The 18,460-nt window shown below is 30.6% G+C and overlaps 9 protein-coding genes across 9 annotated transcripts; 4 read left to right on the forward strand and 5 right to left on the reverse strand. All coding sequences in view use genetic code 12, as the record gives it.

Annotated features, from left to right (window-relative positions):
- The first annotated feature begins 536 nt into the window (after positions 1–536).
- RJT21DRAFT_122514 (uncharacterized protein) lies at positions 537–2,889 on the forward strand. Its single transcript, XM_064882427.1, has one exon. The coding sequence runs from the start codon at positions 549–551 to the stop codon at positions 2,751–2,753; it is 2,205 nt and encodes a 734-aa protein (XP_064736929.1). The 5' UTR covers positions 537–548; the 3' UTR covers positions 2,754–2,889.
- Positions 2,835–3,774, reverse strand: RJT21DRAFT_51720 (uncharacterized protein). Its single transcript, XM_064884905.1, has one exon. It carries the CDS (start codon positions 3,333–3,335, stop codon positions 2,916–2,918), a length of 420 nt encoding a protein of 139 aa, XP_064736930.1. The 5' UTR covers positions 3,336–3,774; the 3' UTR covers positions 2,835–2,915.
- On the reverse strand, positions 3,775–5,225 carry RJT21DRAFT_51719 (uncharacterized protein). Its single transcript, XM_064884904.1, has one exon. It carries the CDS (start codon positions 5,021–5,023, stop codon positions 4,214–4,216), a length of 810 nt encoding a protein of 269 aa, XP_064736931.1. The 5' UTR covers positions 5,024–5,225; the 3' UTR covers positions 3,775–4,213.
- TUS1 (Rho family guanine nucleotide exchange factor) lies at positions 5,102–8,968 on the reverse strand. The gene has a single exon (XM_064882428.1). It carries the CDS (start codon positions 8,919–8,921, stop codon positions 5,295–5,297), a length of 3,627 nt encoding a protein of 1,208 aa, XP_064736932.1. The 5' UTR covers positions 8,922–8,968; the 3' UTR covers positions 5,102–5,294.
- Positions 8,969–9,127: 159 nt separating this feature from the next.
- RJT21DRAFT_122517 (uncharacterized protein) lies at positions 9,128–10,609 on the forward strand. Its single transcript, XM_064882429.1, has one exon. It carries the CDS (start codon positions 9,210–9,212, stop codon positions 10,416–10,418), a length of 1,209 nt encoding a protein of 402 aa, XP_064736933.1. The 5' UTR covers positions 9,128–9,209; the 3' UTR covers positions 10,419–10,609.
- An 870-nt stretch (positions 10,610–11,479) lies between these two features.
- ICL1 (isocitrate lyase 1) lies at positions 11,480–13,730 on the forward strand. Its single transcript, XM_064884907.1, has one exon. It carries the CDS (start codon positions 11,866–11,868, stop codon positions 13,513–13,515), a length of 1,650 nt encoding a protein of 549 aa, XP_064736934.1. The 5' UTR covers positions 11,480–11,865; the 3' UTR covers positions 13,516–13,730.
- A 162-nt stretch (positions 13,731–13,892) lies between these two features.
- On the forward strand, positions 13,893–15,543 carry RJT21DRAFT_122519 (uncharacterized protein). The gene has a single exon (XM_064882430.1). The coding sequence runs from the start codon at positions 13,946–13,948 to the stop codon at positions 15,398–15,400; it is 1,455 nt and encodes a 484-aa protein (XP_064736935.1). The 5' UTR covers positions 13,893–13,945; the 3' UTR covers positions 15,401–15,543.
- PHO85 (cyclin-dependent serine/threonine-protein kinase) lies at positions 15,434–16,601 on the reverse strand. Its single transcript, XM_064884906.1, has one exon. The coding sequence runs from the start codon at positions 16,467–16,469 to the stop codon at positions 15,468–15,470; it is 1,002 nt and encodes a 333-aa protein (XP_064736936.1). The 5' UTR covers positions 16,470–16,601; the 3' UTR covers positions 15,434–15,467.
- On the reverse strand, positions 16,541–18,409 carry RJT21DRAFT_122521 (tRNA (uracil) methyltransferase). The gene has a single exon (XM_064882431.1). It carries the CDS (start codon positions 18,387–18,389, stop codon positions 16,734–16,736), a length of 1,656 nt encoding a protein of 551 aa, XP_064736937.1. The 5' UTR covers positions 18,390–18,409; the 3' UTR covers positions 16,541–16,733.
- Positions 18,410–18,460: the final 51 nt, after the last annotated feature.

Genomic DNA, 18,460 nt, shown 5'->3' on the forward strand with positions numbered 1-18,460 from the left:
ATGTTGTAGTGAACCCTATCTTTATCGCGACATTGAACCTACCTAATTATTGTTAGTTGCTTTAAACCAACAATTGAAAAATTGAAAAATTATAAAATTGTAAAATGATGGGAATTGTCTGTGTTTTACTACATAAATAGATATTATACTTGGATATTGGATAAAATGACAACATAAAAAGATATAGAAAGAAATATTTGTGTCAGACCTTATACGTACGATATATGAGAGGTCTATGAAGTAAACTGTAGGTGTTAGAAATGGTCAGTTTGAAATTATCTACTTTGACCATTGCTTTATTAAGCTTCGCTGCTAATGCTAAAATAGTATTCATCGATAATGGAATCACTTCCACAAACATTATTTTCCCGTTAATGGCAACAGTCATTAAGAGATTTTTCATATGTATTACAAACTGATGCATATGGAAGTAAGTTAATGCCGTCTGATGTAGCGCACGTCTCACTTACCTTTCAAACCCTTTTAAAGCCACGAACAATTTAATATCACTGGATTGTCCTTGCAATTCAGTATTAACCTTAACAAACATGGACAACTCTTTAAAATCGATCATTAATTTTGATCCGGTCAAACGTGCTTTGTTGCCCCTAATAAATGGACCACTGATTGATATATTTTTGATCCATCGTCAGAGCGTTAATGAATATCGTGAAGCTCAACGTCGCTTAGAGCTTTATCTTAAAACTCCTAATGAAGAGGAAATAAAGAAGTTTTTAAAGGAAGATTTGAAGGAATTAGAATTAGATGAATCAACTACTTCAAAGTATAAGTATATTTTACCACTTATATTGAGATTATTTTACTTCCACCTTTTAGTTCCAATAAATTTTGATCCTGTCTTAAAAGACGATTTATATAATCTGTTCCAAGATTTAATCATTGCCGATTTAAGAGATAAGAAATTGCGTGGATATTTTCAATTAACTATTATTTTGAGTATCAAGATACCCAATCTAAGACTTAATACTTTAAAACATGCTGAATATGCTCCAGACTTAGTTAAGAGACTAAAACCAAATCTCCCGAAAACAATATCATCCCAAAATTCTTCAAGTGTTTTTAGACGACCTCATCAACTTAATTCTATAATTGGTTTGTTTATTCCCAAATTTAATTCAAATTCAACTAAAGTTAATTTTGATAAATTATCTGCAAAAGTAGATATGAACAACATTCTAAAATTTAAATATAACTTCGATTTTCAATTAGTGAGGCTGAATAATAAGGAAAGCTCCATTCAAAACGCTTTTGTGTTTAATGCTACTACTAGAATCATACGTGCATTGACATTAAATTATACTGATGTACGATGTGAGCCTCAACATGTTTCGGAAGAAATCATTGATTCCGGTAAATATACCAGAGTAATTCCAGATTTAATGATTACAAATGAACCATTAAGTATTCCTATCGAGTTAAAACGCAAAGATTTGAAAGAAAGTTATGTTAACTTCATAAATAATGAGAAGACCGACTCAAAGTCAAGAGACTTTATACATTGCTTTTCCCAAAGTGTTAGGGAAGCTATATCATTAAATAGTGACTTAGCAGTCATCTCAGATTACTTAACTACTTATCTAATTGATATGCAACACCCTAGTGTTTCTGAGGAAACAGTTATAGATAAAAAAGACATAATGCGAGAGTTAGATTGCAGGATATATGATCTTTCTGATGAATCTGAATTTTCCACTTGTACACAATTATTTATTTATTTACTTTCCTATTTCCAAACGTGTAAAGGTATAAGTCAATTGCAATATCTAATTGAACAACAAAATCTTAGTTCTTTATATCCAAGAATCAATTCAGAAATTCTTAAATACAATACTGAAATTGAAAAGTTTTGCACCACTAGTCCAATCGATGAAAATCATTTGCCGGGTGATACACCAACACCACCTTCCAGCAGCGGTCTGATTATTTCCGAATTACAAGGCAGCACAGAACTTAAAATAACCCAAACTAGAATTAAGACCCTTCGTAAATCAAATTTGAAGTCAACCACCATGGAAGAATTAAGAACAAAATACAAGTTCTTGGAAATATTATCTGGTAATAAACTACAAAGTCGTAATTCAATAGTATTTTTAGTTGAAGATCTAACCTCACATGATCGCAAAGTTATTAAAATTTATGACTCATTTTGGAGTTGTGAATTTCAAAGCAACCAATATATTCTGGATTGCTATTTAGAGGCATTGAAATGCTTTAGCAAAGAAGTTTCTACTTATCAAATTCTCAAAGGTATAGATGGTATCCCTAAATTTTATTCATCCGGTTTTTTAAACTCTAAAGTTGATAGCTATAAAGATGAATTTGACGTTGATATTGATCAATTAGCTGGGTTTTTTTTAATCTTAGAATATATTGATGGTAAACCTTTAAGTTGTTATACTATTAAAGAGAGACAGGCTTTTAAATCATGCTGTAAAAAGACTATAGATATGGTGCACTACTTGGGAGTAGTGCATCATGATATTCACCTGGGTAATATCATAATTAAACAAAATCCTGATGGAACTTATACAGCTTATGTCATCGATTTTGGATACAGTGACCAAGCTAATAAGAGAAAGGGAAGGATAAGTATAACTTCTCCTAAAACAAGTAAGAGATACACAGACACAATTAAATGTGACAATGATGACTATCTCCGATGTTTTGGAGAGGATCAGGAAACCTCTGGAATTAGAAAAAGGTCCTTTACCAGCATATCATCGGCCAGGTAAACTTTTTAAATGATTTGGTTATTTGTTTCATTTAAACTCTTATAATTTAATATATATATGCCTCTTATTCAATTAAACAGCAATATAGCTTATAACCAACGAATATAAAATCAATATACCAAATGAGATTGATTGTCATATTAATGAAACGATTCAAAAAAGTTATTGATACTTGAGATAAACTGATCTATTAATTAAATGCAAGGAAGGATATGAAGTACTGGTAACTAATTCTGGGAAGGCAAGATAATCAGAAACAACTTGATCACAATATGGTAAAGTGTCTTGGTCGTCAGATTCAATTTTATTTTCGGTAAAGTTACCGGTATATAAAATATCTAATAATGGGGATAAGTAAGTGTTGTTTTGGATAACATCTAATCCACCAGCTCTATCAATGATTTGATCATATAATTCTTGAGATGGAACTAAGTAATTGGTAACATTAGAACCAATGACAATAGAGGACCAATTGGCAGTTAAGACCATTTGAGCGGCTTCTGGGTCTTGAATTAAATTGATATCAGTGTTCATATCGTTAACAATTGGAGTACCAGTTCCAGCAGTGTAATCCACCAGCATCTTTTGGTAAATCTAAAGTGAAAGAGTTTGAGCAACAATGGTCATCATACCAGCAGTATAAATGACAACTCGATCAGCATCCTTGTATTGTTGAACAGCATTCGTTAAAGCAACGGTACCTGGTAAGGTTTCATTATAAGTGATGTTACTCCATGAATATTCATTTTCATATACGATATTGATGGCTGCAAAACTTAACTTCGCAGTCTGTATTACTATATATTTTTTTCTCAACATTAGTTATTGATACTACGTTGAAGTGAAATATCTACAATAAAGCCTAATCCTGATAATATAGTTACTTGGTTATGTACCCTAACCACAAGATACAAAAGGTTATATACATAATGAGATTATTCAATTGACTTTATCCATTTAAGCGTTCTTATATACATTGCGTATGTAATTAACATAATCTTTGCTTTCTAGTGTAAATATTTTATTTTAAAATTTATACCCGGATTTGGTCACACTTACAGATATTAATATTTCACTTCCGGAAACAATTAGAATTATTATGTCAGTTTATAGATAAGTCTTTCGTCATTACAATGGGACAAAGTATCGTCGGCTATAGATGATAGATCATGTATTAAAATTGCATACTTTAAGCTTACAAATACAATTCGGTTGTTTATCTTCTCATAAATTACGTAATAAACTCACTACATAAACTTAACAGTATTTATCTTACTAAGGTTAGTATTCAGTGTTGGTAGCTCCTATAAATTTACTATAATAGTTTAACAATTTGGTAATAACTTAATGTAAAAATACCAATATTATACAGTTCTACATAAGCTAAAGCCATCATCATACTTAATGATATTTCCTATAAATTCGTTTGTATATAATATCGCCATATATAAGAACCATAATTAAAATTTGGAGTGTGGAGGATTCAAATGGGCTCCACCATCAATTGGGATCACTGTACCATTTATATAGGATGAAAGTTTAGAACATAAAAATAATGTGATAGATTCAATGTCCTCTTTAACACCTAATCTACCTCTTGGATTACTTTCAACCATAGCTTCACCTGCAACATCTAGTAAACCTTGAGACATCTTTGTAGGGAAAAATCCTGGAGCTAAAGAATTTACAGTAATATTTCTAGGGCCTAATTGAATAGCTAAATTCTTACCTAAATGAGAAACTCCCGCTTTGGAAGCCAAATAACCATAAGTACCAACTGGGTCATTTGGAATAAGCGAGGCTACTGATGACATAATTAAAATTCTCGATGGATCTTCTGGAGTACCTGACTTTTCTAATAGTGGAGTGAATAATTGAATAGTATGGAAAACTGCAACTACATTCAAACCAAGGATCTTTTTAACCGCTGAAATTGGATGTTCTTCTAATGGTGCACCCCAAGAAGCTCCTGCATTAGCAATTAAAATATCAACCTTATCAACTTGTTTAGATACTTCTTGAAAGAATTTTACACATTCAGCTTCAACAGCAATATCAGCAGGTATACTAATTATCTTAACTTGTTTACCAGCTTCTTTACTCTTCTTTTCTAAATATTTCTTTGCTTCTTCACATGCTTTAGCTTTTCTTGAAGTAATTACAACTACTGATGCACCATTTAATGCTAATGCTTCAGCACAATATAATCCTAAACCACGAGTTCCTCCAGTAATTACTGCAACTTTCCCATTAACATTTAAATCCACCATTTTATATTGTATATTGTTTATTATATCTATCCTATAGTAAACCACTTAATCTTCTAAAAATCTTAAAGAATAGCAACCTTTCAATGGTCTTTATATTATGTCCAATGTCTGGGGTAGACCGAGAACATTTTTCCCCGCAGGTTTTCCTCGGCCAAAATCTGATGAAAAATTCAAAAACTATATATCCGATCGGCTGCAAAATTGTTCCGATTAATAAACTCCGAAAGTTCTTGCAAGTGTACATTTATACTATATACGTCTAAATCTAAGTCTATTTGGAAATGAGTTTTAATTGAAATACCAATTTAAACTTTGGAAATACTGGATTTGACATAGAGAATAATAACAGGTTTCCATTAAGCATCTTTATATCCTTGCCTGCAAGGACTTGAACTAATTTACGAGTCAGATGATCTCCTTCACGAATAGCCCATATTTCAATTACATCCTCCTTAACTATTATTAAATGATTATTTTTACATGCAACACTATCAGCCCAAAAATTATATTCAAATAATGAACTTCTAGTTAATTTAATATCTTTATTAACGAAAATTGCAAATTTTCTATAGGCTAGTATGAATTCATTCTTCAGCAGATTCTTAACTTTAAACATTCCTAAAGGTTTAGCATCAGAACTATTAAGTGCTGCTCTTATAGAAGCTAAGCCAGATTTAATATTAACATTACCAGTACTATTATTTAATTCATCGATATTAATTTTAAGTTTATCACTAACTAATCGAGCATCTAAATGATCCAAATTCATTATTGAAAAATTTCGATTAGAATGAACAGCAACAAAGTCTCTAAAAATACTAATACCATTACATTCACCAGGATCATAAAATGGATCTTTTGATGTAAATCCATTAAAGATACCTCCATGTTCAGTGGTAGGAATCTTGGCACGTAAGGAAGTTTTTATACCATCTTTCTTACCATAAATAACTAAGTGTTCTTTACCATATTGACCAGCTTCAAAGAATTCAACTTCACCTTCAGAAAGTAAATTACAACTAGCAATCTGCAATCCTCTCTCATACATTTCCAATAACTTTTCGAGAGTGAAATATTTCAATTTCTTTTTAGAAAGGAAAAACACAAGATTCTTACTCTCTAGGATTCTAATCTTCTTAATGTTTTCGCCATCCATTACTTTCTTCCATTTCCCATTTGGATCACTACAGAATAATCCAGAGTCCAGTCCTACTAACACATATCTTTTCAGATGATATTCAAACGAGCTAGAACATCTTAATTGACTAGTAGTGAATTCACCAGGAAATTCTTTACCTTCTTTATATTTGACTATCTTCTCCTTTGGAATATTTAAAGTTGAACATTCAACTGTAGGATCCAATTCTGAATATAATTGTAAAAATGATGGCTCATAATTCCATTCATGAACGAAATAGTTATTAGAGATTAAATTAACTGAATATGGTAAATTCTTTTTAGATTTTCGAAAGAATTCTTCCTTTGGTATTAAAAGACTCTCAAATAAATTTTTATTTGAAGTGAATAAAAATCCCTTTGCACCGGCAAGAGTTAATCTAAATTGTACAGAATCTATTTGAGTAGAATTTGCTTGATTTGGTACTGTATTTGTAGGAACTGATACACTTTTCTTTTCAATTAATAGAAAATTCCCTGGAATATAATCTATTACTTGTGCTTCATTCCTCTTATCGATTTCATCAGTTATAAATACAAAATTATCGAGAACTATTAACATTACTTTCTTAGTTAATAAATTCGATCTTAAAGCTTGACCCTCAGTCACAAATTTTCGATTCTTATTATTCCAATCAATATCTGGTTTTGGAAGCAGACTTGGCCATGTTAATAACCGTTGAATTCTACCCAAATGGAATCGGTTATGACCACTATCAATCTTTTGATTAACTTCAAGACCTAAGTCTGTAATAGATCTCATTGAAATCTCCACATATTCTTCAAGGCCTGAATTTTTAAACTTTTCAAGTTGTAAATTAATTTTAGAATATCTTGCAAAAGCCGAATTTACTAACATTTCTGCATTCTGAGACAGTTCTTTAATTTTCGGTACACTATCTAATATATCTTTATATTTCAGAAGATAGTATAATCTACCTGGTAAATAAAAGAAATGTTCTTTAAGTGGATTACGAACTTTCTGAGACCAAGTAAAGTAAATATTTAATATTAATAAAATAATTGAATTTAACTTTTCTGGTTCATCAGAAACTTCAAGTTTTAATAAAGGTTTTAATATATAAGTTTCATGGATTTTTAATATTTCTTCTGCCCATTTCGATAAATTATCTTCAAAGCTTTGATCTTGAAATTCTTTTCTTACAAGTAAACCAAAATCTGGTACTAACCCCTTTATATATAACTTAACATTAGTTCGAAATAAGATTTCCAGTCCAACCATTTCTGCTATAACATTGATTTTCTTTTCTGTTATTGGTAATGTAACTTTCCAATTATTTTTAATAACATCTTGAATATCAATATTTTCAGTCAATTCAATATCTCCTAATAAATTAGAATTATCATTCAAATCGATCAGTTTAAATATATAAGTATCATATAATTCAGGTATATAACCACCATCAAGTATACGAATATGCAGATCAGGATTATCATAAGTTACATATATAATACATTTAAATTTCATTAATTCATTTATAATTTCAGTTGTACATTTCACATAATATGAAAATTCAAATGATAATTTTGATACAATTAATTTAAATATTGTCATTTTAAATGCAAAAGTCGGTATATCTATTGCATGCAGCCAATTACGTAAACTTAAACACCATTTATAAATTGATGATAATGAACTTATATTTTTACATTCAGCAAAATGCTTTTCTCTTAATAAATTGGCTTGAAAATTTGATTTTTGTTGTAAGTTAACTGGTATTAATGGTAATTTTCCATCCTTTAATTTTTGATCTAATTTAGCACTTGGTGATGGTGGAGATGGAACAGATGTAGGAATAGGATACATAGAATCTCGATTCTTATCAAAATTTACTGGTGGTAAAGATGGTAATTCAAGACCTTCATTACCATAAATATATTGGGTATATTTAGCCAATGATTCGATTTGTCGATTAATTAATTCAATATCTTCTTCAAGATTATACTTTCCATATCTATTGAAATCTGAATCTCGTGATATCGGAGAGTACCCTTCTTCATGTTCATTCTCGGAGAAGAGAAAAGATGATCTATCTCGAGTAGGGGATGATGCTGTTGGTGGAGTCATAGGTCCATTTGATATATAAGAATTTGTTGTTAAAGTTCGACTAGGTAAGACATCTATAACCGAAATTCTTGTAGGAGTAGTAATATTATTGGTTTGAATTGGATGAAGCGGAGTTGACAAAGCTCTATTTAATTGAGGAGATAATCTTAATGTGGTTGGATCTTGATAGTAAGCATCAGGTTGTGGCTGTTGATGATGAATAGGACTTGGACTTGGAACTGTCGCTGTTGAAACTGATCTCGATAATTGTTGATACAGTCGTCTCTTATTCTGAAAATATTCACTATTATAAGTAGTAGCTCTTAAAGGTGCATCATTCAGAAATGAATCATCGAATCCACCATAATCAGATAATTCTCGAGGACCATTGAGTCCTGGACTTTCATTATATAATGACATTTGATATCCTGAAGTATCATAGTCTATATACGAATTATGTGTAGGAGTAGTTGCAATAGTATTATTACTATAATTATTATTATTTAATCCTTCAATTGTTGGGGTTGAAAGGGATTGATTCAAATTAGTCGTTAATGGCAATGGATCAATAGATTCTGTAACCGGAGGGGGTGGACGCCTTCGAAGTCGTGGATTGCTGGGTGATGTCCTGTTACTATCACCTAACTCACTCATAGTGGATAGTACTAATACTCTAGTCAATGGTTAATGGTATAAATAAGGTTAGTAATGGTAATTGTAGAACAATTAATGATCAACTCTATACGGGGACTATCTAAAGTATTGCGGTAAGGATCTCAAAATTTCTCGGTTCCTATTTTTTTGTGGAAGTAAACAAAAACAAAACCTTTGAAAAATTTAAATCACAGACACGTCTTTTTGGAAAATTAGGTGGAGAAGATATAAGAGCTAATTTGAATAATTTATAGAGAAAGTTGACTATATAATAATAATATTATCGAAATGTCGTATAGTGAAGAGATATCCAAGGTTATAGCTGAAGGATCCAGATTGTATTCTTCTAAGAATTATGATTCTGCCAGTGAAAAATATGGGGAAGCATGTGAGAAGTATAGTGAACAAAATGGTAAAGAAGATGCTAATCTTTTATTACTTTATGGTAAAGCTCTTTTTCAAAGTGCGGTATCTAAGTCAGAAGTATTTGGTGGTAATCCAGGTGCGACTACTAATGAAGAAGGCGATAATGGAGAAGACAATGGGAAAAAAGATGAGGAAGATGATGGAGAGGAAGATGGAAAGTTTCAATTCTATGATGCAGCTCCATTAGCAGAAGAAGAAGTTGAAGGCGAAGCTGAAGGTGAAGGACCAGTTCCCGCAGAAGAAGATGATGATGAGGATGAAGAAGATGAAGAAGAAAAAGAAGCTTTAACAACAAATGGAAATGGTCAAGAAGAAGAAGGTGATGGACAAGATCAAAGTGATTTCGAAGTCGCATGGGAAATCTTGGATTTAGCTCGTTCATTATTTGAAGAACAACTTGAAGAATTGGGTGATAAGAAACTCAAACCACCATATCTTCAATCTGATAAGGAAGAAACAAGCAACGAATTTATAATTATTACAAAGAAATTATCTGAAACTTACGATTTGTTAGGAGAAGTATCATTGGAAGCGGAGAATTTTCCACAATCTGCTATTGATTTAGAAAATTGCTTAAATCTTCGACTTAAACTTTACAATCCAATCAATTCTGCTTTGATTTCTGAATCTCATTATAAATTATCATTGGCATTGGAATTTTGTGTTGAAGATCCAAAACTGAAGGGTAAAGCCGTTGAGCAAATGAAATTAGCTATTGAATCTGTAAAAAGAAGGAACGAGAATGAGACTGATGAAGATAAGAGGAAAGATAATGAAGAATTATTGAATGATTTGAAGTTACGATATCAAGAATTACAAAGAGATGAGACAGAAGCATTTAAAGCTGAACAAGTTGATATAATAAAGGGTATATTGGGAGAAGCTACGAGTGATAATGGATCTAGTTCCACCCCTTCTGCTAATTCATCTGCTGCGGTTATAAATACTTTAACTGGAGTAAAGAAGAAGACGCCTGCATCTGCAGTTCCAGTTAATGATTTAACATCCATAACTAAGAAAAGAAAGCCTACAGATAAGACCGCCGGGATAAACAAGAAGTCCAAACAATAGCGGCGTAGCGATTAATAGATAGATTATCTGGACTTAAAAACTCGGAGTAAGGTGAGGGTTAGGACTAGGAAACTTCCAACAGCAAAGCTGCAATATCTAATAGTTAATGTATAATTTAGATTTAGTATTTAGACTTTGTAGGATTCGACTTTCAAAGTAAATATTTTATAATCATCATATTAAGTATTTTGCATATATGAGTCAAGATAAACAATTGTAGACGGAGTGAAGGACAGGGAACGGTATTATGACTAAGATTCGGGCTCGGAGTTCATATTTTGTGTATAATATAATTATTTTTTTTCAAATTCTTTTCCAAGGAAATGAAATTTTCTGGGGTGAGCCAATAAGTTCTTTCGAAACTATAAATTGGCTCAAAAAAATTAATTTCGAAATATAGTTATGGTTTAAATTGGAACACAAGAGTAATGGAGAGATGTTGAGCGTCACAAAGAGAAATACTCCGAAATACCCATAGACTAGAGTCTGATTAAAGGATAACTTCTTTTATTTTTATATTAATGTATATACTGTAGTACACACAATCGACTCCGTTTATCCATTCAATCTGAGTAATACTCAAAATAATACAAACAATAAATCTACTGTCAAAACAAATATTTCCAATTTGAGACTTAACAGCGTAGATTTAAATTTAAATTTACTCTCATGTTAAGTTTGTGAAATTAAGTTAGCCTCGGAGTTCAAAATCCTGGAGTTTAAAAAAAATGTAAGCAAACACCCCCTCGGTAATTTAACTACAAGCAGAATTTTGCAGGAATATCCACCGGGTCCGATACGGAGCGTACTGGCTTCATTTATTTTTCATATGTTTTATTTTGCTTTATTTTCTATGTTTTATGATTCATGAATCATCGCCAACACACCACTTACAGCAAAGAGTGCAAAAAAGAAATGGGTGAGTATGATTTTTTCTCTGCTGACTTTTCTTTCCTCTGAATTTACGAATAACCTGAAGACAAATAATTCTCTTTGAAAACTAGAGTCTTTTACCAAATAGATTGAAAGGTTGATACTTGCTATAGAACTGTTTAATTAAAGATTAATAATGTAGGCTTGAAGCTTAAGCTTCCCATTAGTCCTTGAACTCTTGTGCTAATCAGTTTCGCACCCTTTTATCCGAGGTGCTGCTCAGTCCAACCTGTATATAACCTGGATTAACGGAATACGCACAGAAAGCAAAGACAAAATCTGGGGTAGTACAATAAAGAGCGATAGATTATTTTCATCATCATCAACCCATATGGTTTAATCAACTTTTCTGAACAAATAATATAAATATCGGTTGATTTTTCACAGCAGTTTTAAATTTGATTTCTTTATACTTTTTTTCTTATTTCTTCTATTAACTTGTTCTTGTATATCTGTATATATAAAAGTAATACTAGTATTATAGTAAGAATATATTAATTAATATTAGCAAAAAATGCCTTACTCAGCTATCAATTTAGATGAAGAAGAAAAATTCTTCCAAGACCAAGTGAGAGAAATCAAACAATGGTGGTCTCAACCTCGTTGGAGAAAAACTAAAAGAATTTATTCTCCAGAAGATATTGCTAAGAAGAGAGGTACTTTGAAAATTGACTATCCATCTTCTAATCAAGCAAAGAAATTATTCAAATTATTAGAAGAACATGATAAGGAAAAGACTGTTTCTTTCACTTTTGGTGCTTTAGACCCAATTCATGTTGCTCAAATGGCCAAATATTTAGATTCTATCTATGTTTCTGGATGGCAATGTTCTTCAACTGCTTCAACTTCAAATGAACCATCACCAGATTTAGCTGATTATCCTATGGATACTGTTCCAAATAAAGTTGAACATTTATGGTTTGCTCAATTATTCCATGACAGAAAACAAAGAGAAGAAAGATTAGGTTTAACCAAGGCTCAAAGAGCTAAGTTACCTTACACTGACTTTTTAAGACCAATTATTGCTGATGCTGATACTGGTCATGGTGGTATTACTGCCATTATTAAATTGACTAAATTATTTGTTGAAAGAGGTGCTGCTGGTATTCATATTGAAGATCAAGCTCCAGGTACCAAAAAGTGTGGTCATATGGCTGGTAAAGTTTTAGTTCCAGTTCAAGAACATATTAATAGATTAGTTGCTATTAGAGCATCTGCTGATATTTTAGGTTCTGATTTATTAGCTGTTGCAAGAACTGATTCCGAAGCTGCTACTTTAATTACTTCAACTATTGACCACAGAGACCATTACTTTATTATTGGTTCAACTAACCCAGATACTCCAGATTTATCTACTCTTATGCATGAAGCTGAATCTAAGGGTATTTATGGTGAAAGATTGGCTGCTATTGAAGCTGAATGGACTAAAAAAGCTGGCTTAAAATTATTCCATGAAGCAGTTATTGATACCATTAATGCAGGTAATTACCCAAACAAGGCTGCATTAATTAAAAAATTCACTGATAAAGTTAATCCATTATCTTTAACTTCCAATAAAGAAGCTAGAAAATTAGCTAAAGAATTAACTGGTAAAGATATTTACTTTAATTGGGAAGTTTCCAGAGCCAGAGAAGGTTACTATAGATACAGAGGTGGAACTCAATGTGCTGTTATGAGAGGTAGAGCCTTTGCTCCATATGCTGATTTAATTTGGATGGAATCCGCTTTACCAGATTATGCTCAAGCTAAAGAATTTGCTGATGGTGTTAAATCTCTTTATCCAGATCAATGGTTAGCTTACAACTTATCTCCATCATTTAATTGGAATAGAGCCATGCCTGCTGATGAACAAGAAACTTATATCAAGAGATTAGGTAAATTAGGTTATGTCTGGCAATTCATTACTCTTGCTGGTTTACATACTACTGCTTTGGCTGTTGATGACTTCTCTGCTCAATATGCCAAGATTGGTATGAGAGCTTATGGTCAAACAGTTCAACAACCAGAAATTGAAAAAGGTGTTGAAGTTGTTAAGCATCAAAAATGGTCTGGTGCCGAATATATTGATGGTTTATTAAGAATGGTTTCTGGTGGTGTTACATCTACTGCTGCTATGGGTGCTGGTGTCACTGAAGATCAATTCAAAGATCATGGTAAGCTCTAGTCCATAGACTAAATATCCAAATTCATTTCTTCTAAAAGCTTCGTTATATTATTTATTTATTTATCTATTTATCTATTTATTATAATTATATAAAGTCAATTAAATCAATAACTCGATATTGAATCAGAGTAGTTAATGTCTCCTTATACATGTCTGTATTCTAGTATGTGTTGTATTACTGTTATCTATAATACACTTATTCCACAGTATATGAACTTTCCACTTCTCTCTCATTCCTCGCCTTTTTCTTACTTATTACATACAATTATATAAACTGTTTATCTGGATAGTTTCTCTTATCCACCGTTGCCCCAAAATTTGTGAGCAAAGAAAAATTGCAGTTTTCCTAAAGCATTTTGAAGCATATACATTTTCAGATTATAATGTACTGAAACTATACTATTCTATAAATCAATATATTTAGTATGCGATGGGGTTTATAAAACATGGAAAGTCCCTAAAGCGAAGGAAAACTTCTAATAAGAATTCATCATCAGATATAATCGCTTTAGAGAAGACCCCATCATCAAGTAAAAGTTCTAAGCTTAGTATCTTAGAAAGATTCCCAGAAGATATCTTATTCCAAATATTTATTGAATCTGGACCTCATAATAATTTACCATTAGTTTGTAAACAGATTAATAAGACTTTAAAGTTTACTCAAAAACGTATTAATATATATTGTTGTGAAGAAGAAGATGATGATAGTGTTTGGGATATTTATATTCCAGGTGATCGTCAGTACTGTGAAGATCTTGAAGATGATGTTAATTGGTATAATTTATCTTTAGTTAAACGTATGATACGTAAATGGTATTTGGTTAATTTAAATACTAGACTAATTTTTAATGATATCCGTTCAAAAATAGAATATTATAAGTCTACTATATTTACTGAATATCCCGATCTAGAAACTTCCAGTCCGTTTATTTATAAATGTATAAATTATTATATTGATGATATTGAAGAGTTATGTGAGAAATATACCACACAAGCTTATGCTTATGCTGATAGCATTCTTTTAAATAAATTTATAAGTGCTGGAGTTATATATTATGCTTTTGATGATGCTGTTATACCTCGAGATGGTAAAAGCAGAAGAGGATATGGAATGTATCATATACCAGTAATGACTCAAGAACAGATTAAATTAGAAACTATGGTTAGATTAAAAGAAGTTAAAGGGATATTTGCTTCTATTTCATATTGGTTCTTTCAATTAAGGCAAAATGAAAATTATGAACCAGATTCATTAGCTAATAAAATGTGGAATCTTCGTCAATATGATATGTTCGAAGAAATACTACCAGGGAATATAGAACTTCCAGATTATGATGATGAAATTGAATTCAGTGAAAATTGTTATACTATCTATGATGAACTTCGTGAATGTGATTACTATGATTTTAGTGATATATTATATGAGAATGGAATTAATTCTAAGGAAAAATTTGATATGGTACTTGTTTTATGTGATAGACAAACATCTTTCTTCATAAATATCAATAAAATATTATACAATACTATTAAGAATTTTAATGGTGAAGACTTCAAAGGTTCTGATGCAACTTTAGCTCATTATGTGCATTTCTTATTCCAAATGTCCCCTACATTAGAAGTAGAAGGCAAACCTCCAATTGATGAAATGCTTAGACTTTATGATAAGTTTGAAAAACAAGATTGTACAGTCTACGGTAAGAATTATTTTCAAAAATCTATTACTCAAGATCTAACAGATGCTTTATTATTAATGTTAGATCGTTATGCTGAATTAGGATATGATGTATCGAATGCTTGGGAATGTGTATTTGAACTTAAAAATAATACACTTGCTAGATTATTGATATCAGTTTGTGGTCCACCGAATTTTCCACTTCATAGCTAGAGTTATTATATTATAAAGTAGTTTCGTTCATTCAAATTCTATGTATATGTACCTAATGTAAATTAAATTAATAGTCAGAAGTAGTTTGATGTTGTGCTTGTTGTTGCTGTTGCTGTTGCTGTTGTTGTTGTTGTTGTTGTTGTTGATAAGGGTCTGCTAAATGATGTTGTATTAAAGGATTTGGTTGAGTTATTTCATGAAACCATGGATGTTGTAATGCTTGTCTTGCTGTTATTCTTGCTTCAGGTCTCATTTGTAATAAACTTTGTAATAAATTTAATCCCATTAAATCCAAATTTGGTACTATTAATCTTAAATCTTGAGGTACAAATATTTGCCAATTACTTTTATAATTTGCATATTGAGAAATTCCTGGCCATGTTCTTTCATTTGGAGTTCCCATTAATCTAAAGATTTTTATTAATTGATCATCATTTGCAGTACCTGGAAATAATGGTTTACCAGTACACATTTCAGCAAATATACAACCAGCAGACCAAATATCAATAGAAGTTGTATAAGCTCTTGAACCTAATAAAACATCAGGAGCTCTATACCATAAAGTTACAACTTCATTTGAAAATGTATTAAAAGGTATTCCAAAAGCTCTTGCTAAACCAAAATCTCCTAATTTTAATTCACCTTTAATATTAATTAATAAATTTTGAGGTTTTAAATCTCTATGTAATACTCTATTATCATGACAAAACATTATACCTTTTAATAATTGAAACATAAATGATTTAACAAGTTTTAAATCAAGTGCACCTTGATTACCATAAACTTCCATATATCTTTTTAAATCTTTATCCATAAATTCAAATACTAATGTAAGTTTATTTTCTGTATGAATAACATCATATAATGGTACTATATTTTCATGATCTAATTCTTTCATTAATGATATTTCTCTTATAGCTGTTGATGGTGTACCTTCTTCAGAATCAAGATTAATTTCTTTTAAGGCAACTAATGTACCAGTAGCTCGATTTCTACCTTTATAAACAGTAGCATAAGTACCTTCTCCAAGTTTTTCAAGTTGTTGAAATTGTGAAGATGAACCAGTCATTTCTAATAAATATAAATTACTTTATAGATTATTTATATACCCTACAAAAAACTTCAACAAAGTTATATATACCTTAAATTTAATGTGTTAATAGTTAAGTTACTCACACCTTCTTTTGATAATGCCAACTTTTGGTGGAAGTTTTCTCCTGTGGATTGTGTGCAGGACTCTTTCCCGATTAGGATTAATTTTAATTTATTGTGACAAAAAAAGAAATCCAAAAATTAAATTTTTGCAATCATTTATTATATTATTAACTAAAGATTAATGATTTCTAGGAGGTCTTTTCATTAATGCAATAGAATTTTCTACCCAACCTTCAGTTCCACCTTCTAAAGCTAAAATATCTAAAATTCTTGTTTGATAACTTTCTAAAGATTCATTAATATTTCTTTTACTACCAATTATAGCAGCATTTCTTGTACTTGGAATTCTTAACATTTCTTTCTTTGCATCCCAACCCATTGTTATTGATAAATCTTCTACATGATCTACTAATGATGAATATGTAGAATTTTGAGTAGCAGATTTTCTTGGATTATATCTAACTTTAGCTCCTGAAACTGAATGTGAACAACATGGTATAACCATATATGGAAATCCTAAAAGTGGAATCCAACAAGTTAATTCATCAGAATGATTTCCAATTATAAAGGTATTTTTAGGAAAATCATCTAATGTACATACTTTTTCTGATGCAAGTAAATTAGCTGATGAATAATAACTTGGTGAATCAGGTATTTGAAAATATCTACCATTGTCTTTAATATGTGGGGCCATTTTAGCCACAGCAGGATGAGGCTTTAATAATATACTAGGAATAATTACTTGTTCTTTTAAATTTTTCTGAACTTCTTCAGGATAAGTTGTCCAAGATTTTCTCGCTCTAGCATCTATACCAATACCTTTATAACCTTCATTATTTAATATGTATACAAGTAATCCATTACCACAACCAAGATCTCTAAATTCAAAATCTTCTTTACTTTTATATAGTGAAGCCCAAAATTCTATTAAAAATGCAGCTATTGCTAAATCTTCAAATACATGCTTCTTTGGATCAGTACTTTCAATCCACAGATTAACTAAATTTGATGAATATTTTTTCTTAAGACTAATATATCTATTTTGAAATGCAATTTTAGGTACAACCATATCATGATTAACTCTTTTTTCGTAACCTGCCATAACTCCATTAGAATGTTTAGCTGAAGTTTCTAATAATCTTAATGCGATTCTTATTGATCTATTGGTTGGATCCCAATTTTTTACTAAATTATATTCAATATCTGATTGTTTATATCCAAATGGTAAATAATGAATTGATAATGATTTCTTATGATATAAGATGCCTACTCCATAAACTTCTGGTAAATAAAAGGGTATTTCATCCTTTGATGATATATGAGGAATATATACAACTAATATAGTATCATTATTATTATTACTACTACTATTAGTAGTATTATCATCAGTTAATACTAAACATGTTTGATTTATAATATAATCTTTAAATGGATTACGAGGTATTATTCTTCGTATAATTTCAAATTTTGGTTGTAATTGAATTTTACTATTATCTAATGGAATTGATCTTAATTCTACATCAGTTAAATCTCGTTTAAGAATTGTTGATTCATCAGATGATGGGAATTCCGGAATTTGATTAATTAATTTACTTACAAACATAGTATCACCCTTTTCTGGATCATATATATTTTCCTTTAATATATCTGCTCTCATTATAACTGTTGAATTAATATTGGGTTGTTTGATAAGATTTGACATAGCAGTCTCAAAATGTTGACCTTCAAATTCAACATTTTTCTTATATACCAATAACCATGGTTTACCCAATATAGACTCTTCGGTATGTAGTAGAGGAATATCAATATCCTTATTGGTACTCCCTTTATTCATGACTTCAATGATTTTGCAATGCTTTACTAACAGTACGGATTAGGATATAAATTTTTTTTTTCCTTCTTTTT

The sequence above is a fragment of the Scheffersomyces amazonensis genome (genome assembly GCF_036850825.1).
Source record: "Scheffersomyces amazonensis strain UFMG-HMD-26.3 chromosome Unknown RJT21scaffold_6, whole genome shotgun sequence".
In the NCBI taxonomy this organism is placed as follows: Eukaryota; Fungi; Ascomycota; class Pichiomycetes; order Serinales; family Debaryomycetaceae; genus Scheffersomyces; species Scheffersomyces amazonensis.